Genomic DNA, 24,899 nt, shown 5'->3' on the forward strand with positions numbered 1-24,899 from the left:
CATCTACACACATTCTGCTTCTCAAAATCCTTCAGACAAGTATAACTATAGCCTGTCACATCTTCAAGTTTTAGCTGAATTTGGGGAATTTACAGGGAAAACATAGAAGAAAAATTTCTTGTTGTTGACAGGTTCTGCACCTGTTACTTCTAGTATGAATTTTAAAGAATCTAAGCATAACTCAACCAAGATCCTGTGAGATAAGTTTCAACAAGGAGATTTTGGTGTTTAGGTATCTGCAGCAAAAAACAAAGGGCTGGGGAAGCCAACACATACAATTACTATATCAGACACTGAACATGAATCCCTTTTTTTCCTACTGACAACCAATTCTACCCATCTTAATAGACTTTTTTTTTTTTTTACAAAAGATAAGTTGTTATTCACCAGTAATTTGATTTTGGAAAGAGCTTTTTAACTCTTACACATTCAAATTAAACTTATTTCACAGTTTAAAATTACATTACTAATTGTTAAAGTACCACAGCTGACAGACAGCATAGCAAAAGTTCCCTGCCACAGAGGCCTATAATTGCTGCAGGCATAATTCAGATGCATTAATTCAGACTTGCACTAAATAGCTTACATTATTTATGATGGTAACTAATTTTATAAGTTCTTCACACACCAGTTTTGACATATATTTCATAACACAAGCATTGACTGTCTCTTACATGTTCTTCCCTGTGCTTGGCTTGGATTTCCCTCTCCATCTGCATACAGAGCTATAACACTTATTGAGTAAGCGGTGTCAGGAGTCAAGCGCTCAAGAATCACATCACGAGTGTTGCCTGGCACCACAATCTAAAACAGAAACAACTTTATTTATTTATATAAATAAAGTTTCAGCTTATACCATCTTTTTTAGAAAATAATTTGAATGAAATATAGAAAAATTGGAAACTCACTGTCCAAGAAAAATAGCATCAGTTTAAAATAAACATGTAATATTGATAAAAATTCAATAGCAGTGAAAGAAAAAATCGTATAAGGAGCTCTTGTTCTGCAAACACAATTTTTACTAAAAAGTCCTTAAAATTCCTTACATAAAATCATGTACAACTACATGTACTATATGGGTATACATTTTGTGTGAGTACATTTATGGTCGTAATTTTAAAACTGCACTTATTTCTATAGAAATCCAAGAATTCTTACTTCACACCTGGAGGGTACCTTTTTACCCATATCCAGATTTCAGTGCTCGCCAACCCGCAAAAAAGAATAATGATTTGGGGTAAGCAGATAGTTTGGTGGTAAAATCACATAAACCTGGCATCTGGTTTCATTATTACACAATTCCTAATAATATGTGTTGTCTCCAATTCTCTTGGGAAAAAAAAAACTTGTATTTACCCGCAATATGATAAAGGATACTTCATCCTCAATGCAGAGTTCTAAATGGGGGAGTCTAATTTCTTTCATTTTACCAAATTAAGCCTTTATTAACAATGGACTAGACTCCTATAAAAACTGTGCTTTCAGCAGAGACTCTCCTGGGCAGACAGTTGGCCTCAGTTTACTATTATTTTTTACACTCATGGAAGGAAGCAATATTCTCTACACACTTTTGACTAATAGTATAAAAGCTAAATTACTTACAGATTCTGATGGCCTTGGGCCAGACAGTGGAGCATAATTAATTCTATATTGCTGTACTGGACCTGGAGCAGGTTCCCAACGGACATTCATGCTGTTTGGTGTGGGATTGTAAATGTGAATGTTTCTTGGTGTTCCTCTCTCCACTAGATCAAGGATAATTTAAAATACATTTTACAAAGTTGCTTGTATAAGTTCCATTTCTAAATGAATTTACAACATTGCTCAAAAGAAGCTGAAAGCACCTCAGCCCAAGATAAACACATTACTTTTGTTAGCCCAAAATTTATTACTTTTGTTAGCCCAAAATTTACAAAGCTAAGAACCTCCATATTCAGTCTTTCCAAACTTCCATACCAAGCAGCAAAGTACATGTTTGTACTGCAAATTGAAAATATTATCATAACACTTTGTTATCCTATTGTTGATCAGATATGTATGAAAAATACCCATAAACTACACATTTGGGCTACTAATATCAGGTCAAACTGACATTAGTAGCCCAAATTTTCAGTACATACATGGACATTACCATGGATTAACACCAATATTTACTCTTTGTTCACAAGTATTTCTACTAGCACTGCAATTACTATTTTATTGTTCTGTGAAGTAAACAGTAAATGTGCTGCACAACTTTTGGAGCTAAGCTTGCCTGAGTTAAGTGGACCAAAATCCCCCCCACAAATAAGCAAAAGAAACAGAATAAGTTTAAAAGCTGCAAAAATAACCAAGCAGGTAAACTTTTAATGTAAAATCAATTTCTAATCATCTGAGGCCATTCATTAAAAAATTCTAACATCTTCTTGAAAAGGGCCATTTTACTTACAGGTACGTCCAGTGTCAGAGGTACGCCCACCATCCCCCTCTGGGAAAACTGGAACCACAGTTACAGTGTAAGGTGTGTTGGGTTCAAGAGTCCTCAGGATGACATAGTTTGTATTTCCTGGTACTGTGGTCTATAAATTTAAAAATACAAAAGTTTACAGTCACATGACTTAGCAGTAAAAATGGGTAGAAATGAAATCTGCTAACTTTATAACCTTTTGCACACCCTGAAGTCAGCGTTACATTCACACACAGTGCCCTAGGGATAAAGAAACTGAAAATTGTGTGTGGTTTTAAATCCCATGCTGAGAATGGTCTAGTATATGAAATCAAACATCTTTAATACATATGGGAGGAACTTCCATGGAGGTGCTGTGCATTTTCTACAGACTGGCTATGAACAGAAAAAAAGCCACTGCATAGGCAAACCAGACCTACTTCACCCAGCAGCATTTCTCTCACCACCACCATGAGCTGTAATTTTTCTGAGATGGTTAGTGAGATCCACATGAAAAATTTACCATTTCTTCTGCACCTCCAGCTGTAGGTCCATAAAACACTTTGTACTGACGAGGACTTCCTTCTGCATGGTCCCATCGAATATTCAGAGTACTGGTGGTTGGGTCATAAACTAGCAAGTTCTTCACAGTGGTGAGAGGTTCTGAAACAGATCAATAAGATGTCAGAAATGTGGAACTCTGTTATCTCCTTTTTGCTGTCAGAACATGCCTCTGTAATATATCCTTACATTACATTAAAATTTTAAAAATAGGTTTCATAGCACATGCTAAATGTTATTTATCTTCATCAATCAGAACACATCAGCCCTATCCAACACAACAATGCTAGTCAGAAAAGTTTATTTCTAGACACTATGTTGGAATTATGCAATGAGTTCACTAGGATTTTTTCTTCATTCCTCACCAAGTCCATTGTTGTGTCCGACTTTTTACTGCAAGCTCATAATTAAAGTAAATGAAATGGAATTAATAATCTTCTAGTCATACAATTGTTTAAGTAAATACATTGAAATGGGTTTTATACCCTTGGAGTGTCTCTGATAGCAAATCACTCAGTGATTTCTATAGCAGAATCAAAATAATGCATCAATATAAAATGGCAGAGTCCTAAAGTGCACACTTTATGCACTATGAAGATCAGCCTCTCAATTGAAGCTGCTTAAAAGCACACATATATGAGGGTAACATGCTCTCAGATGCTCTAAGGTGTTTACTAAATAATGGCATAAAACAATTAATCAAATTAAAATGAGGAAGAAGTTCCATAGTAAGATTAGGGTTTCTCTCAGCTGTAAAAACTAGGCATCCAGTCAAAGGCAGTGGTCCAAGGTTTATGTACAACCAGTAGACTAACAGGTGTTCTTACTTCAGAAACTTGAAAGCCACCAAAGGAAAAATTACAAATACAAATTATATGAAAGTTTTCTCAGCTCTTCTGAAAAGCAATACATCAATATTGTCTTGTACCTCATAAGACCTGAAGAAATTACTTACTGGTTCTGCCTCGTCCTGTCATTCGCCCCCCCTCACCATCTGCATACATTGATGACACAGTAATAGCATATGGTGTGTCAGGCTGCAGCTTCTGTATCACCACGCTGTTCTGTCGTCCCCCAACAGTAGTCTGCAGTAAAACAAAAGGAAAATATTAAAATCCCTTTTATACTCTCTGTTGGTGCTTATTGCTACAGTAAAGAACACAATCATTTGATGCAGACTGGAAAACACTGTGATGCATCAAATGCTGCAATTTTCTTGTGACTGACACTGGCAGTAGACATTGAACAGTAGTAATATTTAGTATATATTTGTTTTAGCAAGTTTAGACACAAAGCCAATATTCTTTAAAATCTCTAAACTTAAATACAACCACAATTATATATAAGCCCACAGATATGTACCTGCACAAATTATAATGTAACTTCTATCATTCTTTGTACTTTTAAGATCATTTTCAAAGCCTATTCAGCTAACATGTTCAGCATAACACTTCAAATAATCTGCTGATGAAGAACTGACAACAAGAAAGCATTTACACATCTTCACATTTCATAGCAGTAGATTATTTTAATTTACAAGCAGCCTACTTTAACTTACAATCAAAGAGTTTTTTTGTACTCAAGTGTATAAAACTCCTTTCAAAGCACAAATGCTTTTATCACCCCACTATGGCTGCCTCTACATTTTAATATCTGATTGCCTTTCAAAACCTGACCCTAAATGATCCTGATGGTCTCTCCAGTTCAGTGTGCAGATTTTGCAGACCTTTTTTTCTATCTTCAATTCCTCTTGGTGCTGAGACTATTAAAAGTCAGACAGGGCAATGAAAACCCCCCAGAAATTATATTTTAAATACTTTGGTGGGAACTATTCTACTGCCTACCCAGCACCTACAGTTTAATAAAATATCAGAGTAGCAAAAGACAAGGCATTATGATCATGTGACTGCAAGTCATTTGCAAACAGACATTAAATGCCGTGAGTAGACTAGGAGAGTTCTGTGTGCTCTCTTTAAAAAGAGATTTTTTTCTCCAACAGGCACTGCTTGACTCTATAACAAGCTGTAAGCAATTAAGTCTATTAATCGTATTCTTTGCACAGATTTCAAGACAATGATCCTAATTCCCTTTTTACTCGACTGCCAGCAATTAATTACAGATGTTAATTAAACTTATTGCTGTTCTTTATTCCTCTAGTGATTTCTCACTAAAATATTGTTTGACTGCTCAATATACATTTCAATTACCTCAACCCAAATGCATGGTGTTCAGGAGAGTTAAAATGGGTGTGTAAATATCCAACTGATTCTAAAGTAAATATTCCTAGATATACTTCTGAACATGTGTGATCTCCGATTGCAGAGGCGAGCTAAATGAATGTGGTTCTCATCTGAGACTGTTCCTCTGACTCATTTGACAGTAACCACAACAGCCTCCCACTACAGAATCAGGCATTTTTAAGTAGCCCACACTTCTGATAAACAGCCTGACTGAATTACCATTCCCAGTCTGTGTTGCATAGGCTGCCAGTAGCCAAAACCATTTGTGCTGACAACACAGGGAAAGCTGGCTGATCTTAAAATACTGTCTCCCCACAGCATTACAGCTTCTCATCACAGTAAAAGAGTCTAAAATACCTTAAATACTTCATTAGCATATGCTTTGCATGTAATTCTCCTTGCAAGTGCTACCTCTGTGTGTTTATTCTGACCCTAGAGTGGTGAGAGACAGTCTCAACTGTTCACAGCATGTTCCATGGCAGTCTTCTGATAACATGGGAACCACACTATGGGAACTATGGAAAACTCTGGACTATGAAAGTAGTCATGGTAGTTCATATTATTGATTGTCCTGACACCTCTATCCGTGACTTGTAGCCTTAGATGCTGATTGACTTATTCCTCAACACACTTTATTTTAGTTTTATCCATGGATAATCAGTTGGAATTTATGAACTCAAAGATCTTTTCCAACCTAAATGAGTCTATGATTATGAGATTTTTTGAGAAAACAGGATGCATCCAAAATTATTGCTGTTCAATTAAGAGTATTGTAACTTGGATTTGAAAGGGGAGGAAAAAAAGGTAGGATTATATACTTACTCACTAAAAATATAAATCTTCACATAAAAGGTAATTAGTAAATACAGTGTTGTGCTTTGAAAAGAAATTATTTGAATGGATTACTTTGCAGAAAGTTGCATTTAAGGTTGAATAACTTTAGCACTTCAAAATTAGTTACCGACTGTTCAGGGCCATCCCCACTGATAGGTTGGTAAATGATCCTGTATCTCTGCACTCGACCACTGGCAGGATCCCATTTGACAGTCAAACTGTGTGAAGTTGCATTGTACACCTGAAGGTTTCGTGGGCCACTCTTTGGGGCTGAGAAGCATAATAAAGAAAATAATAAATATGTTGCTCACCAAAGAGCAGAGACAAACACTTCAATCTTACTTTTAAGGCTGTGTGAATGCCTGATCAAGAGCAGAACGTATTAAGTACAGAGGAACATAAACTGTAATGTTTGTAAAATAATAAACATGTGGTAATCTAGTGTTTAGTATTCTTCTAAATACGCAATAATATTTATTAAATGATCTCAGCTTTTTAATGTCAACATTCATCACAGTTTAGAAAAAGAGAGCTATGAGTTTCCTTCAATAAAATGGTACCTGGAAATTCAGATTCTTACCTTGTGTAGTGATAGGTACCAAGGGTACTAGGAAAAAAATAGAAAGAATTTTCAGAATTCTTGTATGTGTATGCCTTCTGTTTCAATAATTATGAATAACAACATGCAGAATCCCTTAATTTACTTACATGTTCTTTCACTGCCAATGAGCTCATCACTTTCTGATTCATCAGGATAGATGGCAGTAACTGAGACATCATATAATGTATCTGGATTCAAATTTTCAAAGACCAAACTATTCTCTTCCCCATTTAAGATAGTCTTGTGAAGAAATTAAAAAAAAAGGGGGGAAAGATAAATAAACAAAACCAAAACATACAAATTAAACAGGCAAACAGAGTGGGATATAACTGAGTTTTGACTCAGTAATATCACTGAATATGGCTGTAAGAACATGGCTGTAAGAACATGGCTGTAAGTATGCATCCTACACTTTCTCACTGAATTTCCAAGTTATAGACCATTTATCAATTACATTTCTGGGTTTAAAAATAGACCCTCTGAGATACTGCCCATAAAAGTTTAAGGTGGCTGTCTATTCTTACCTCCTGTTTTTCTGCTTTTCCATAGGGCCCCCATGTTATTCTATATAGAGAGACATCTGGAGCTCCATGATCCCAAGTACCCCTGAAACTATTCGTAGTTATATCTGTGATTCTGAGATTGACTGGTGCTGGCACAGGCTCTATTATGAGAAAAAGAAAAATATTCCACAAAATGTAGCTACAAAATAAATACAGTTAAACAAAGGAATTACTCAGACAAATAATGTCTGATTTAGAAGATTATGTAGAAGATTCATCTCTCAGATACCATTCTTCTAATGACTACAATCAAATGCTGTCACATAACCCAGTGCACTTACACTAAACAAATTATCCTTTATAAGGTCACATCATTAGGTCATTGTCAGATAAAACAGACCTCAGCAGAGCAGCAACTCACATGTCTACTCAAAACAACTGAAGCCCTGGTGGTTGCATTTTGGAGTTACATGGAGTGAATATGAACTCCCATAGACACAGGTCAGGTTCCTGCATGAGTTTCTCGCAAATTTTAAAATTCTTTCTATAAGCCAAATAAGTCACCACTTATTTTGAAAGAATTCACATAGGTTAACTGAAGGTTATGGAGGGGAAATATTATAGCCACTGGGAAAAAATATGTAAATAAGTACAACCAGAGAATTAAACTTGAAATAATTTCTTTGGCAGACCTTTCCTCTTCTTTCCTCACACACACATTCACACAAAACCACAGGTACAGAGCAAAGACTAGCACAACAGCAAGCAGGAAATCTCCAAGCATTTTTAAATACATTAGACTACCAAATGAAAAATTCAGAAAAAAAAATGAGAGAGAATATGAATGGGATTTTTCTTCTTTTCCACACCAGATGGAGGGCCAGTGAAAAGGTAAAATTACTCTTTTCTATTGTAGCTTTTCTGGTTCACTATATTCTTAAATCCTAAGCCTTGATTAGGATGAGAACTTCCTTGATAGCTGCTTTCTCCTTTCAGTCTTTCACATCTCTTATATGAAGATCAGTTCTTACAGCCTGTGCAGTCCATTTGGTGAGGTTATTCAAATGCTGCCTTTATGATTCTCTAAAAGTAAAGGTGGCTTTAGCATTCCATGATGCAAAAACTCTCTTGCATCAGAGGTAGGATTGTGTCTCTCTAATCCTCTAGTATATGGCCCAGCTTCTTACTCACTTGCCTAGATTCCTGCAAAGATTTGATAAACCTTTTCCCTATTGTCCTCATATTTTCTTATCAATTCTACACCTACACTTCTCCTTCAGTCTGTAAATAGAAATAGTTTTGCTTCAGTGGTTCTTCACCTCTCTGCAGACTGCAATGTCAGTGTTCACTGCAGTAAGATGCAACTCATCTAAGGTTTCTGCTGTTTATTATATTGCAAATAATGCTACAAATATAAATAAAGTATTTTTCAGATTAGAGCTCCACCTAAATTCAGTAACATATTGCAACACGCATCATTTAAATCAAACATAAGGCAAATACAACCACAAGAATTATTATTAGGAAAACTTACGAGTGACAGCTTCTGCATTTGTTGGTATGGATTCCCCTTCATCATATACTGCGACAACTTTTACATTGTACAGTTTTTGAGAGGAAAGGTCAGAGAGAGTAATGCTGGTTTTGAGTCTGTCAAGTTCCACCTAAGAATAAAAATAGTGACTTAAAGAATTGTAAATTGCTCTATTTCCTATTCTGCATTTGGTCTAATGGCAGAAGTTCCTGAACTGAAAAACAAAGAAGTATTTTGCACTAAGTTTTACCATTTGCTCTTAAGTTTACACCTGAATGTTGAGTGTTCTCTACTAATTCCTTTGCAAAACATTATATCAGATACACATAGCACTTGTGGAATCATTCACTGTTTTATTCCTTTGGAAACAAGGATGCAGACTGAACCTTTGGGAAATTCTGGTTCCTTTAAAAACAAATTTAATTCTTCAAGAGCTGGTTTATGCCTATACAAGCAGCACAATTAAGGAAAGCTTGTACATAACTAAAAGACATCTCTAACAATGCTCATGCATATTCTGTCAGTAGGCAAAGGGCCTAACATACCTTTATTCCACTATCCTGTCTTCTTAATTGTAAGCTGTTCTCAGACCTTGGCAGTACAATATTTAAATAGAGCATAGAAATGGCTATTTACCAAAAGATATGAAAATTCGTCAGTCAGTTTGAGGATTTTTTCCCTCTCTGGAGGAGGAGAAGGAAGACTGTTCATTCAGTTTCCAAGAAATGTATACCCTTTCCTTACTGCAATCACTATGAACTGATGTTCTTTAGTCTCACTGGTAAGCTAGAATAGTACCTTTACTATTATTTTAGTAATCTAGCTTCTCAAAATAAAATTTTCCTAGTCCTTTAAAAATGTTACCTCCTTTACATCAGCATCATCAGCTATTTTGTATCTTAGGATGTATTTTCGAACTTTTCCTGGGGCAGGATCCCAAAGAACGTTCATGGTGCTGTGAGTAACATCCTGAATTGTTAAACTTCTGGGTCCAGGCAAAGGTACTGTAAAAAGAATGATAGTAGTAAATGAATGCTATTCATAGCAGAGGTATAGGTCTCTCACAGATGGAAGTGAATTCTTTTCATGTCTTTCAGTTAAAGTCTTTTCAGTGAATTGAGGCAACCACTTTCTGAAAAGTTCATTGACCTGAGCATTAGAGGAGAGAGTTCAGAAGCTCATTCTCCCAGCAATGAGCAAAAAATATCGTAGTTTCACCTTTGTAACTTATGAGCACAACACTTCCAGAAGTAACTGGAAGACCATAATGTTTTGTGACAACAGTCACTTTTCTATGGCTAATTGTTTAAAAATTTTAAGGACATAAAAGTAGCCATGCTGCATGCATCTAGACCAGAAGCATGCCTCTGCCAATAGGAAATCTTTAAGGAAAGGCATAAAAAAGAAGCCATTTTTAGATTTTTTTTTCTTGATATAGCATGTTTCTTTAGTATTTTCTATGCTTTAGAGGATGTCTGAATTTGGGAACAAGGTTTCTAAATTAATACAAGCAAAATTGAAACCTTTTAAAACACTGTGATCTCAAGATTTCCTTCATTATTTAAGTTAAAAATTATATTGTTCCCCTTTTAGTAGCTGGACCCTCCTCATTGAAATTGCCTTTGAAGTCTTTGGGAAATGTGTAAGTGTTAGAAAATGCATAATACATGGTTAAGATGGTCTTCTAAATGAAACAGATGATATAAAAACTGTTCCATGAAATATAATTAAAATTAGGCATTGCTGAAGCAATAAAAAAGCAAAAATCAAGATGTCCATACATGTCACTTCCTGTGTGGTGAGTGGGTCACTCTTCATATCACCAAACAATACGTAAGCTGTTAAAGTGTACTCGGTGTTGGGAATGAGATCTACCAGCTGCACCTCATTCACTGATGGTCCCACATGCATCTGCGCATGAAAAATAACACAACATGTTTGAAAACTGAAGAAAGCAAGGGCAGAAAAGCAAACAATGATTTAGCTTCAAGGGAATTTTGTTTGTGAGATTCACAGTATATTTACAGTTTCCTGACTGATGTCATTGTATATAATATCCCAGTAAGTTCACTGCACTTCAAGAAGTGCATGCTAGTCTTTTGACTACTATGATAGTCTAACATTTTTTCTTAATTTGTTTTTGGTAGAGTACAGGTAGCAAAGACAAGTTCTCTTACCTCTTTCTCCGTGGCTGGGACTGTAGCATTCACAGGTTCATATGCTAACAAATAACCAGTAGCTCCATTGAGAGGTTCCCATCTCACTCTCATGTAAGTTGATCCAATGTCATAAACATTCAAGTTTCTAACTGAAGAGATTGGCACTGTCAAATAAAAATATATATTAATTTATTTTGTGCCGCTTCTTAATATTTTATATCACAGGTCATACCACAGAATATTGCATATGGGTATTAGGGCATGTTATGGGTAGTAGACAGGTGATATGCAAACAGTGGCATTTAAATACTTAGTATAAGAATGAGGTAATGGTAATACTGTTTTGAATGTGGCCACAGATTTTCTACACACGCAGCAAAAACTCTAACAAGTAGTCTGCACTGAAACATTTTAATCTTTTAGAAAGCAACATTAACTCACTTGAAAATTCAAATACAAAACAATATAACTGGCTTGTCCTTTCTTTTTGTTTTCTATATTTCTCAAATTATTAAATAAATTAAAATAAATGAAAATTTTCCATGAAACCATATGAAAAAGTAACACAGACTTCATAAAAATTATACACATTTTAAGGATTTTCAACAAGCCTAATACAAAATAAATAAGTGAAATGAATAGCAGATATTCAACATTATTAAAGAGGCAGAAGAGTCACTCTATATTGCATACAGCATAAATATACCTGAAATCAATGTAGACAGCTCAAAGGAGAAACATAGCTGAGCTATAACTCATAGAAGTGGCATAATTGTGTTGAATTAGCTTTTGCTAATTAGAAATAATTCTTTCTGGTTGTAGCAGGAATTAATTATGTAGCATAAACAATTTTTCATCAGATTTCAGGAATTTATAAAATCTGTCTTGTAATTCATGTCTCTTTTTCTAGTTTTGTACAGCCATGCTTTATGAGCCTAGAAAGAAGCTGGGACAAATATTTTCTCCCACATCATAGTTTCACTTTGCTGAAGTCTTCAAGACAACAAGGTCTAAACAATCAGAGTAAGACTATACAGTTTGGTAATTCAAATTAAATATTTTACTTCTGCTAAGAAGAAAATCCATAGTGCTGAAAGTTCTACTGCCCTAGTGCTGAAAGTTGTACTGGACAGTTCCCCAGGTGCCAAACTGGCTGTTAACATGTTATTCAAGACCCATTTCTAACTTACAAGTTGTTTCCCTGCCGATCAGAGGTTCACTGCTTTCATCTTCTACCACAGAAAACACATTAACCACATATTCTGTTTCAGGTTGTAGATCTTTCAGAACTGTTGTTCTTTCCATCCTACTTACATAAAACTACAAGAGAAGCAATGTTAATCACTGTAAGAAAAATATGTTTGTAATCTTATCTCTAATAAAAGCAATCCTTCCTTGTGAAACTGCAGAAATCAATGACAAGGAGATAATTCTGGTCCTAATTTTGCATACATTTTGTCTGACAATATAGCATTATTTTTGCAAAGCAAGCTGTAGGAAAATCTCAGGTGGACACATTTTAAATTATGCTGGATCTACTTAGCATCACTTACAGTGCATTCTTATCTCACATATGGTTTGCACTTTTACATCACTAAAGAACATAAAGAATGGACCAGGGAAAAAATTTGATAAAAAATTCAAAATCCAGGATAATCCAGATGGTTGCAGCACAGGGCATTGGAAACACTTTGTAAAACAGAAATGCCAGGAAGAAGTAAAATTGCAAAGTCAGTGTGCACTGGAACAACAGCTCAAACTTTAATCAAAGGCCAAATCTTTAAGTCTCCATGAGCTAAATTCAAGATTTGAAGACACAGTCAAAGATGGGATGTTCAGAGCTAGGTACGCAGAGGCACCTAACTGTTCTTCTAAACATTTCATTTTCCTAGGTACTATTCTGTTTGGTTAAATACAGTAATGAGCAATTCAGATTTCTCAGGACCAAGAGTTGCCAGCTCTCTGTGTAGAGAAGTAGTAACCACAAGTTTTATCCTGTGTAATAAACAGTTTGGAGTCATATAGTGTTAATCTAAGTACTTCTTACAACCTGCATCCCCCACTGTCTTTTTCTCTACAAAGAAGGAAGTGCATAAAAAGGACAGGGGGCTTACCCTGTATGGTCAGAAAATTTCTGGTACAAACATATTTTAACTAATATATGACAGTGGAATATGAAAATAAAGGAGTTACTGGAAATAGAAGACAACTCTTTGTAAGAAATATGTTATATTTCTGGATTCATGACACTAAAACAACCAAAGTAATATATATGCTCCTAATTTTTGTAATTTTGTGTAACATTGACAAAGGCATTATATTCTTGACCTTAGGAGCATTTTTACGTAGCTTTTACATCCTGCTCAGCACAAATTTAGAATTATATTACCGTGATATGGAAGCCCAAGGTTATACTGGACAATCAATGTAAAATATGAACATACAATACTTACTTGTTTAGGGCTACCTCCAGAGGTAGGATAATATTCAACTCTGTATCTATCAACACTCTCAGGAGGTGGGCTCCATCTCAGTCTGAAAGAACGAGGTGTCACTTCTGAAATAACTAAATTTGAAGGAGGTGGCAAATCACCTGCAAGAGGGAAGCAAATTAAAAAGATATTCATTTATCTTATCAGAAGGGAAAAAACCATTTTGTGTAGTTACTTATATTTATTTCTCTTCAGGAATTCTTAAAACAACTGCATGAAGAGATAGCTCATATTAATACATTCAAGATTAAACAAGTTCCCTGTAATTCCTATTCTACCTTCAACAGCAGTGTTTCACTGAAGAACCATCATCTAACATTACTGGTCTTTCATGCTCAGCTTTGGTTTTGGGCTGTCAGACATTAACACTTGAAAAGAGCAGGGCTGCTAAAATTTTCCTTATTAGGTGTGTATCATCAAAAAACATGCCACAATGAATAAAAAGCTGACACACTAAGAAAGATACTTCATGATTATTGGGAGAAAAAGAAGGCACATCCAGCAACGTCATGCTGCGTTAGTTATAACACAGTCACTGTTGGAAGAAAAGGAAGGACCCCTGCAGGGTAGTCCAGGTGGTCTGCACAACTTCCTCATATCACCAGCTGAAAAAACAGCCCACAGCTAACACAGTGTTCCCAATAAGTAATAAAAAGGAACTAGCAGTGCAAGCACATAAATGGATAAAGAATGAAACAGACTGAAAATGTGATGTACCTGGACCTTTCACGCTGTTACACAGATTTGTGGTTACATTATCAACAATGGTAGCCAGGAAGGAGAAATCTGCAACATTGTAAGCATGGATGTCATCTGGATCTGTTGCAATCTGCTTCAATTCATTTTCATCTGCATTTTTGATACCTTTCAAGAGAAGAAGAAAGCAAAACCTGTTAGAAATTAGGGCCATGAAGCACAATAACATGCAATTAAGTCCCTAAACACATTATTTGAATAACCTTTTATGTACTTATGTATGTGGTCACTTCTCTCTGCATTTAGCAGATGAGCAGGTGGGGGTTGCTGCAAGCCACCCCATCATAGAATACTTACCAATTGCATACAGTTCCACTCCCTCATCTCTGAGTTTTCTTGAAGGGGCAACTACATCATCTTGTGATTTACCATCGGTGATGAGAACACCAATTTTGCGAGCTCTGGGCCTTAAACCAGCAACTGGTTTGAAGTTGTTTCTTAAGATAAAATCCAAGGCCATTCCTAGCATGACACAAACAAAGTAACCATCACTGCAAACTATTTTCATATAGCTGTCACAGTAAAAGAAATTAGTGCATCCTAGTGACTTCACTCTGACAACATAGTTCCACAGTTTATTTCCATATAGAAGAATTTTGAATCTAATTGCAGCTCACCATATAGATCACAGCAACTGGCATTATTCAGGTGCTCTCTTACCTGGTGTGCATCACCCTCCTGACTTCCACTACTCCTCCTGGTTGCTGGTTATCTTTACCCCAACACTGATATGGAATTGACCTTTCTTCTTCTTATAGGCTCAACAGAAACACAAGCTCTTCATCACCCAAAACCTCTTCTAACACATTTCTCCTGAGTTTACAAGACTATGCTGGACCTCTTCCAACCATACTGAGCTGAACTGTTAAGTCCCTTTCATCACAGACACATTTGGATTCACTGAATAATATGAGGGTCAGCCACTAGAATAATTTTCACTATAGCTTAAGTGAAATCCTGGCCCTGTGACTTACCTGTTAGAGTATTGCCTCCTTTGTATGGTAAGTTGGCTACAGCCTCTAACAAAGACTGTTTGGTTCGGTAAGCATTGAGATTCCATTCTGTCCTGGGATCACCACTATATTGTGCAAGACCTAGGAAAAAAGTCATCATTTACTCAATCATTCTGTGTCTCTGTAGCAGTTATGCTCCATTTTTCCTTCAACATATGAGAACTTACCAATCTGGACTTTGTCGGGACCAATATCAAAAATTTCAACAATACGGGCAATGAAGTTCCTGATGGTTTTAAAATTTGGCCTCCCGATACTCCATGAGCCATCCACCAGTAGCACAATATCAGCTTCTGCTCTGGTTCTACATTCTAAACCTGCCGTGTCAACCAGAAAAATATAGCCTTAGCATGATGGCTTTCTTTCCCCATCCTTTTAGATGACATATGTCATGAGTTAGCTTCCAAAATAGCTCTAGTTTTATTCACTGGCACTCTGTCAAGTATGACCTATTTGAGAGCACTATTCACACTAGTCAGTGGTTCCATGGCAAAAGCTGTCTAAATTCCTTCATGTATGTTTCCCTTTAAAAATAAGCCTTTGCAAATGTCAAGGCCAGTGCTCTCTTTTGTCATGTCATTGTCTGTTCTGGCCTTTAAATATAGTGGATAACTTGATTTCAGAAGTTTTGTAAAAGACTACTAAATGAACCACTGATATGGAAGTAATCACTATTAGATTATACAATTTTATGGTAGTTTGGTCTGTCATATATAGATAGCTAAACTACTGATTAATTTTCAACCATGTAATAGTAGGATTAACAGCATATATTACAATCACTTTCATGTAAACAGCATTCCTCAAATTTCAGGGGAAAAAGACATAATAATACGTGTGGTATAGAAGTTTGCATGTACAGAAAAGAAAGAGCACAATCCAGAGAAGACACACAAGCATAAACACAGGTCAAGAGATACAGAGGGAACAAGAACAAACATTCATATAAAGCTGCAATGTTCTCAAAGGGTAGAAGGTTATTTCAGATATCTTCAGTTTACAAATTACAAAATAAAATATGCATCATATTGTTTTCATCACAGGGAAAATAACAATTTATACAAAACAGAAAGACATAATAATTTTATCCACAGCCATTAGCCAAAAAAAAAAAAAAAAAACCAAAAAAACAAAACACAAAAAACTAAATCCTTTCTCTCTTTTTTCCTGTAGATTTTGTTACCAGCTGCAACTTTTCTGGCTTCCTGCCATCAGAGCTTCTGGTCTTTATATGGAAGAAATCCCATTGAGAAAAATCATCCACACTCATCATAGTTGAAAGATATTGTGATTTCATATATGTTCCACAGAATTGATCCAACACTGTAGACTCATGAATATAACTATTCCATGTACCTGGGGGTTAAAAGCATGATCCTCTTCTGCACAGAAAATATAGATCTAGTCTTTAGTCAGGACAATAAAATCAGATGGGAGTAGGGTTTAAGTCAAAACATGCTAGTTCAAAAAATTGCATGCATAACTTTAATATGAAAGTTAAAGTTAACTTTATGTACAATAAAAAAGTTAATCTATTTTGACTTTTATATTTCTTCCAACATATTATAGTCCCTCACATGGAAAATTCTATTAAATGTGCCAGATCTAGCATGATTTCACCCCCCTTTAATAAATAATTTACTGTTACATTTGCAGTCCAAGATATAAATTAATTTTTCACATTAACCATGACTCAAATCCATGCATTAATAAAACTAATTAGCTTAAAGAGTGCAACACTGAAGACAGAAATGAGAGCTGCTATAATGAAAAATAACAAACCACTCTTTGTGCAATTTTTTTTGCCAGCCTTATTAAAGTTTTAGTCTAATGTCACCGATGGCCTGTCCTAGGGTGGTTTTTTTTCAGTTTGACCCTCTATTATCACACAGAGTAGGACACAAATTATTTAGGAAGTTTCTAAAAATGTTTCAATAAAGTCATATACAAGATGAGTATTTTTTACACAGCCTAATGTGGACTAAGCAAAAACAATATAGTCAGCTGTCAGAAACCTTTTTTCTTTATTTAACTCTGAAAGGGCTTTGCAGTTAGGTTCTTTCTCCTCACCAAGTTCTCTCTGATGGTTATGCAAGAATTGAAATTACAGAGGAGAAAAGGCTTTACTTATTCATGTATACTTGGCTATTCAGAAGCAGACCTGCTTTTTTATGCTTTCCATGAAGGACTGAGAGTACACTGAGCACAAATATTAACATGCAGAGGCCTACTAACCACACCAAAGGGAGATAATATCATAACATTCACAAAAACCTTGAAAGAAAGGTTTACTAGCTATACAGTGAGCAGCTCCCAAAGACATACTTGAGAGCACTCTGCAACTGCCTTTGTGAAAAAGTCTCCTCCTACTATAGAAAAAGAAACAAAATACTAAACAATGACTATGTTGAATATGAACTTAATAATATACATTAACCCCAGGACATTTGCAACAATAAGATCTTTGTTCATATGATCTTAGTCTTAAAACAAGAAGTCACCATATAAGGACAAGCAAAGGGCCAACAATCTGCTTAAAATTCCTTGTTCTACTCCTGTGAGGACCCCTGTAGATGAGCCACGATCTCTGTTCAAAAATTTGACCTTATGTGATTTAACACAGATGTGGACGACTTGAAAATGCAATGCAGATGACTTTGAATAATCAGCAAAACACAGGTTGCCTGTGTTATCATCTTTGTAAGATCATCTGGAGGGTGCAGAGGACTAGAATTGTGAATTGGGACATGCTTTGTGGTCATTTCAGAATAGGGTTTATGTCATCAGGGAAGGGAGTATAATGAATCCTGTAAACAAGTATGTATGCACATTAGAAAAACAAAAGAAAAATGTAGTAAACTTTTGACCTATTTTTTATCCAAAATAAAGACTGCATTTTCTTCAAATCAGTTGTTTACCTCTAGATAAAAATGGCTCCGTAGTAGTATCTGAAAGGGTGGTCATCTCTTGTCCAACCAGAGGGTTGCTCTCTCCTCCTTCAAACATCCCAAAAACATTTACCTTATAGGTAGTTCCTGCCCTGAAATAGTCAAAGAGGTGTACTTTAAGTAAAGTCATTTGGTTAGTTAAATGCTAAACACTTCACTTATTAAATTCTCAAAGGAAAAAATGCTTCATGGAAAAGAAGGTGCTAAAACATTTAGCCCAAATAATGACATTGATGTTACAACAATTTAAAAGCTGATTTTACATTCTATACTTAATTTTATAGCCTTAATCATTCAAGTTATTTAATTCTGTGAAGAGAAATTGTCCAGGCAGCCAGAGATTAGGTTAGGAAAGCTAAAGTCCTTATAGAGTTAAATCAGGCCAGGGACATCAAGGGCAACAAAAAAGTTTCTATGGTATATTGATGATAAAAGGAAGATTAGGGAGAAAATGGGCCCCCTCCAGAAGAAAATGGGAGACCTGGATACCCAGGATATAGAGAAGGCTGAAGTACTGAATTATAGTTTTGCCTCAGTTTTCACTGAAAGGTGCTCCAGCCACACTGCTGGAAGGTCACAGAGAGCAAATTAAGGGACTGGGAGTGACGCCTGAGCTGCATCACAAGAAGCAACCAGAGGGTCAAGGGAGTTGATTCTCACCTTCAAAGTACAGCATCCAGCTCTGGAGCCACCAATATAAGAAAGGCTTGGACCTCTTTTAATGAGTCCAGAGAAATATTAAAAAGATGATCAGAGGGATGGAGTATTTATCCTGTGAAGACAGGCTGAGTTTGGGTTGCTCAGCCTAGAGAAGAGAAGGGTCTGGAGAGACCTTATGGTAAACTTCCAGCACCTAAAGGGAGCCTAAAGAAAGCTGGAGCAGCACTTCTAACAGAGGCATGTGGTGATAGGGCAGAAAGTAATGGCTTTAAACTGAAAATAGATTTAGATCAGATATTAGGAAGAAGCTATTTACTGTGAGGGTGGTGTGACACTTGAACAGGTGGCCCAGAGAAGTTGTGGGTGTCCCATCCCAGGGCATCAAGACTAGGTTGGATATGGCTTTGAGCAACCTGATCTACTGGAAGGTGCCCATGTCAACGGGGTGGGAACTAGATGATCTTTAATCACTTTCAACCCGAACCATTCTATGACTGTGTGATTCTTGTGAAGCCTGCTTTAAAAATCCAAACCTCTGAGAAAATTAATCCAGAGCTAAACTAAGCATCTTTTTAGAAATATGGGACAAGAAACTTTAGAAACCCCAAATATCCTTCATTATCTTTCTTCATTATATGTGAAATATGGAATACCGCCTCAGCCGTATTATATCTTTGCCTCCTTCAGTTCCTGTGAGAACACCACAAGTGATGTAAATGAATAATCATAGAAAGAAACCTGTCAGGTACATTTCAGAGATGGCATAACAGAATTTTCATAGCTAATTGACAAAATTACTCACTTAACTTACAGTAGATTTTGCCAAGCATTTCAATATCAGATCATGATTAAACAAAACCCTAGGCTAAAATTATTTAAAGGAAACAAAACAAAACAAAGACCAATATAAGGGAATATCCATACCTAAGCTCCTCCAATACAACTGTGCTGTCATATGGCCCCACAATTAATTCTCCAAGACTCCCATCATCTTCAGTAGGGTGGAAAGTTACTTTGTACCCCTTCACTCTCCCCGGGGCTGGCTCCCAGGTTACTCTGAAACTTGACATAGTTGAATCAGAAGTTCTCAGATTTCGAGGTGGCTTAAAGGGAGAAGCTGAAAGGGTGGGAAATAAAAGAGTTTAGATCGGGTCTGCATATGGCAAAAAATCAACAAGTATGCTTTTAAGTTTGTGTGTATATATATATATATATATATATATATATATGTCTATGCAAATCTAGTATTAGTGACAATCCTAAGCTCTTTGTTCATTTCTTTAGACACAAAGACAAGTATTAAGAGATAAAAGATGAGATTCCTGTCACTTACTTTTAGCTGTCTAACCAATAGGTACATGGGCTAAGTCTCTTGTTGAGGCTCCCTCTGCAGTCAGTGTACTGAGGAATAAATTGCCTGGCAGCTAAAGCAATTTCACCAGCCACTGGTGTGGCAGTGTGTCAAAAAACAGTTCTTCTGAGGAGTGCCAGCCAAACAGCTTGAGGTTTTTAGGTCAAGAGCAACTTCCACAGGAGACTAACAGCTGCCCACTGCAGGGCAGTACCCACAGGCAATGGTTAACAAGCTGTTGCTAGCTTCTGCATTTTGTGCAACTTTTGCTTGTGTGAAACTCTTGCTTGTGTGCAACTTTAAAGTGCACTCATGGAAAATAATGCATCAGTGTAAGCTCAAAGTTCAAAAAAAAAAAAAAAAAGAGAATTGGAGTAAACAAAAAGCTACCACTATAGCTTTGGCCTGAAAGACAGAGGGAAAAAAATTCCTTTGTCCCTGTGCCTATGCAATTATCTAGGTATAGCCAAAAGATCATAAATGTCCTCAAAATGTGAATTCTGCTGAGAAACAGTAGATACACTCCTACTCACAAGGAAAGTACATATTCTCTGTCTCATCTCTCATCATACTCCTCGAGTTATCAAGATAACTTCAACTAAAAAGATTACTCAGGCCCCACTTGCTTCCAAAGAGTGTTTACCACCAGTTATTTAGACTGAAAGAAAATGCATATCTGTATCAAGACGAAGAGTTCAAAAATCAAAAGCAGCTGGATGATCTAAAATTTATCTCAGTATAATTTTCAGCATTAAACAACTACTTATTGGTCAAGAGCTGATCAAGTTTTCATTACTCCTTTATATCAACCACATTTTAGGTTAAGAAGAAACCTTTCTTTAGTAACTAAGGTGCTGATATCTCCACTGTTAGGATACCTTTATCTTACTTCCTGTCATTCAATATAACATATACTCAGAAAACAGAGAATGGCATGAACTATCTACAGAGTACCTCAGTGAATGGCACTAGTGTCAGACAGGCAGAAACATCTTGAAGAAGATTCTCTTTAGGTAATAGCTTTCCATCTATGGAAGCAGAAAACTGACACTAAATCTAATTGATCTGAACATATAGAGAATATTTCCTTACAAAATATAAGACCAGCATCACATTCATACTAAAGATAGAGTAGAAAATGAATTTTGCTTTTACCACAAAAATGCTTTCACTGAGACTTAATAAACATTTTAAAGTTTCAGTTTCTGAGGGAGAAGACCGCCTGTCCAAAAGACTGTGAAGTCAGACTTACACAGATAAATCTTCAAAATCATCTATTCCCCCTTTTAAGTATCTTGTGTTTTCCACAGAAAACATGGTGACCAGAGAAAACAAACCTAAATAACAGGATGCTGGGTAGCTATTTAATCAACACCCACAAGCAAAAGGCAAAATATGCAACAGTTGACAACACTTGATTAAGTAGCCTGTCTTCCTCACAAAACACCTTGTTTGAACTTCTGATGACAGCATTTCAAAACAATTCTAGTATTTTTAAACAGATTTTACACTGTACTTACACCTTTTAATATCAACAGCAAAAAGCTGTGTTCAGGCTATGCCACAATGGAATTTCAAAAAAAATCAAACTCTCTTCTTAACTTATAATATTTTCATTAATTTTCCTGTCAATTCATGATCTTGGCAGACTCCACCATATTTTTCTATGTTTCTTGATTATTAATTTTAAGCACAAAGCTTGTATTATGAAATCCTGTATAAACTTGTGGTACATACCTGTTGTTCCTTCTCCTTTTCTTGATTTCCCATGTCCAAAATCATAAATTGGAACAACAGTTAGGTCATACGTAGTACGGGGCTTAAGTCGCTTTAACACTATGCTGGTAGCAGGAGCATTTACTCTTCCAGACATTTGTCTTCCTCCACTGCGTGCTCTGTAGTTCACACGATAAGACAAGACTTTCCCAGGCGCAGGCTGCCATGTAACTCTCATTGTATTTTCTGTCTCATTGTCTACTGTCAGAGTCCTGGCATTTGGTGACACTTTTCAGTGTAAAAATATGGATAAATTTTTACTTTATCATATACAGATATATTCAAATGCATGACTACAAAATTAGTTCTACTGCATTAAAAAATAAAATTGCCCTTTTTAAAATTCCAGTATTTGACTGTGGGGAAGACAGAGGGGAATCTCACAGGACATTGTTAATTATTTTTCAATTGTAATGGACTAAACAAACAGAAGTGTGGTTTTCACTACTGAGAAATAAAAAGGGAAGTAGAAATCACATGATGGCACAGCATAACTGGGAGTTTTATGTAGTCATGTTTTTCAGTAATCCATTAAATAATGGATTCAGCACTCAAATGAAAGTGATAAATTATAAAGTCATTGATTTTCATGAACACAATGTCCTATAGCTTTTCAAAGTTTTGACTTTACAAGTCTGATAACATACTGGTGAATATCTAAACAGCTGGTTGTTGAACCCCATGCAAATTGTCCTTCAAATAGAGGTGAGTGACTTTCCAAATGCTTGGAAAATCACTCATCACAACATAGCATATGTGCTGAAATAGGCCCTTGAACTAATAAAGCATTTTCTCAACAATTGCAACATTCAGCTTCTAAGATATATTTTCCAGACTGTACAAATGGTATAAATAATTCCAAGTGAAATGACAGGTATGCAATGCTGGCTGTCAGCCAAAATCAGCCATCTAGGTTTTGGCAAAGCTGAACTCTCTTGGCATGGTGGAATCCATCAGTATTTCAACACACAGTAAGGTAGGCTTTGTAGGTCCTGGGAATTGACAATTTCTAATTGTGTGTATACCAGAAAGATACAGTATTAGTTTCAGGCTATTAACCCCAGGTCTGGGGCTATTGATAGACCCAACAGCGTTCCCTCAGTCAGCACACAGAGAGTCAGCACAAACGATAAGGCTAGGCTACCCAACTAACCTGGAAAAGCTCGAACAGCTAGTGCTGCTGTACTTGAACCAAGAAGGAAGCTGTGGGTCAGCAGTCTGCTTTGACCCTGGGGAGTCAGCTCTTACTAACAACAGCAATCACTACTCTTCCAAAACCTTAAGAAAAACTGCACTGGGTCAAGGACAAAGGTTAACGTAATTCAGCAGTCTGTCTCCAACAGTAGTCAAAACAGATACTTAGGACAGAGCATAAGAACATGTAAACACAATGATGCTCCCCCAGAGCCTTCCCTCAGGCTTTGTCTTCACATGGCCCCTTTAGGCAAACAATAGAAATGTTAAGCCTTGTCCAGGACATCCCTTGATTCATTCTGACTCCTTTACTTGCCAGTTCTTGCAAAAAAGAAATAAGTCATCCCTAGTCTCTGTGTTTTTCCACTTTCCTACACTGCAGGAGAGGCTTGAGCCTGCTTTGACAAACACAACATAATGTTCAGCAAATAAGAAAAAAAAAAGCCCCAAAAAGGCAGATAACAAACATCAAAATCACCCAGTGAGGCTCAATTTGAGGACTGTGAAGATTGGAAGGGTAATAACTTGGAAAGGAAACTCATTGATTCTGTGGGAATGCATCCCATCTTTCCTTCTTGCTCTATCTGTATTTCCTTCACCTGATTTTTAGCAGTCACGCCAAGCCTATAATTGGCTGAATTCAGACTAATATGCATACCAAATCATATCTTGACTTGGAAATAATTCTTGCTGAATTCAAACCTATATGACATATAAGAGATTTTTGTAGGTTTTTTAATGGTCCAACAAAATGTCAAAATTGGCTGAGGTGAGGTGGCATTTTGGTTTAGGAAACTTTTCACAAAAAAAAAAAAGGAAAAATAAGATCCATTTTCTTTAAAAATTATAATTTCATCAAAACCAGAATTTTATATATGGTGGTAATATATTACTCTTACCATCAGTAAAAGCCTCTCCTTCTACTGGGTCTCCTTCTCCACTGCTGTAGGCTGCATATACTGAAATCCTGTATTTAGTCTCTGGCTCCAAGCCTTCTATCACAGCATCCACTGTATTTCCATGGACTCTCTTCTCTCCCATGGTATCATCATAATGTGATTTCCATACTATCCTGTAATGGTTAACTGTTCCTGGAGCTGGTGTCCATGATAACCCAACTGTAGTGTCGGTTATGTCCGTGGTAACCAAATTACGTGGTGAACCGCGTTCTGCAAGAAGGAAAACAGCAAATTCTCTCTTAAACACGAATAAGAAAATTAGCAAAGTACAAATGTAAAAGTCAAATGATCTTAAGAGATAAACCAAACTTTTCCCATCAATATTATTTTCAATAACATACAATGGTAGTCCCAAGAGAAAATAGATGAAGGTTTCAACAAAATACTTAAAGCTAACTTTGGACTATGAATTATCCTCTTTTTACCAGGGAAGATACTTAGCAGTCATGCTTTAGAATATGCAAAATAAAAATGACAGCATTCAAGGACCTGGCATTAAGCCAGTGCGTAAATGTGGTGCAGCTCACTTAGGTAATTTTTCATTCATTCATTTTCATTGTTATGTGTGTAATTTTTTTCCTAGGGTTAAATAATGGAGGCTTTTCACAGACTCATAGAATCTGTTGAGTTGGAAGGGATCCAGAAGGATCACCAACTACTGGCCCTGCAGAGCACCATCTCCAGGAGTCCCAAGTTCCTAAGAGAATCGTCCACACACTTCTCAAACTCTCTCAGGCTTGGTGCTGTGACCACTGCCCTGGGGAGCCTGTTCCAGTGCCCAATCACCCTCTGGATGAAGAACCTTTTTCTAATATGCAACCTAAATCTCCCCTGACACAACTTCAGGCCATTCCCTGGGTCCTGTCACTGGTAACCACAGAAAAGAGATCAGT

General features: G+C 36.3%; 1 protein-coding gene across 7 annotated transcripts in view; it reads right to left on the reverse strand.

Annotated features, from left to right (window-relative positions):
* COL12A1 (collagen type XII alpha 1 chain) overlaps window positions 1-24,899 on the reverse strand; it is a 98,010-nt gene that overhangs the window by 40,079 nt on the left and 33,032 nt on the right. For all 7 annotated transcript variants that reach the window (XM_085576407.1, XM_085576405.1, XM_085576409.1 and 4 more), the window contains 23 exons: window positions 23,947-24,216; window positions 21,815-22,081; window positions 19,651-19,843; window positions 18,037-18,158; window positions 15,286-15,435; window positions 15,080-15,199; window positions 14,403-14,567; window positions 14,067-14,213; window positions 13,311-13,450; window positions 12,048-12,177; window positions 10,876-11,021; window positions 10,480-10,609; window positions 9,563-9,702; window positions 8,699-8,828; window positions 7,186-7,325; window positions 6,769-6,901; window positions 6,641-6,667; window positions 6,188-6,330; window positions 3,942-4,071; window positions 2,949-3,088; window positions 2,429-2,558; window positions 1,603-1,745; window positions 675-804 (listed from right to left, as the gene is read on the reverse strand). In XM_085576407.1, the coding sequence (XP_085432533.1) occupies window positions 675-804; window positions 1,603-1,745; window positions 2,429-2,558; window positions 2,949-3,088; window positions 3,942-4,071; window positions 6,188-6,330; window positions 6,641-6,667; window positions 6,769-6,901; window positions 7,186-7,325; window positions 8,699-8,828; window positions 9,563-9,702; window positions 10,480-10,609; window positions 10,876-11,021; window positions 12,048-12,177; window positions 13,311-13,450; window positions 14,067-14,213; window positions 14,403-14,567; window positions 15,080-15,199; window positions 15,286-15,435; window positions 18,037-18,158; window positions 19,651-19,843; window positions 21,815-22,081; window positions 23,947-24,216 (3,366 nt within the window). The remainder of the gene's footprint in view (window positions 1-674; window positions 805-1,602; window positions 1,746-2,428; window positions 2,559-2,948; window positions 3,089-3,941; window positions 4,072-6,187; window positions 6,331-6,640; window positions 6,668-6,768; window positions 6,902-7,185; window positions 7,326-8,698; window positions 8,829-9,562; window positions 9,703-10,479; window positions 10,610-10,875; window positions 11,022-12,047; window positions 12,178-13,310; window positions 13,451-14,066; window positions 14,214-14,402; window positions 14,568-15,079; window positions 15,200-15,285; window positions 15,436-18,036; window positions 18,159-19,650; window positions 19,844-21,814; window positions 22,082-23,946; window positions 24,217-24,899) is intronic.

Source organism: Lonchura striata, chromosome 3 (genome assembly GCF_050655825.1).
Source record: "Lonchura striata isolate lonStrDom1 chromosome 3, ASM5065582v1, whole genome shotgun sequence".
Taxonomy (NCBI): domain Eukaryota; kingdom Metazoa; phylum Chordata; class Aves; order Passeriformes; family Estrildidae; genus Lonchura; species Lonchura striata.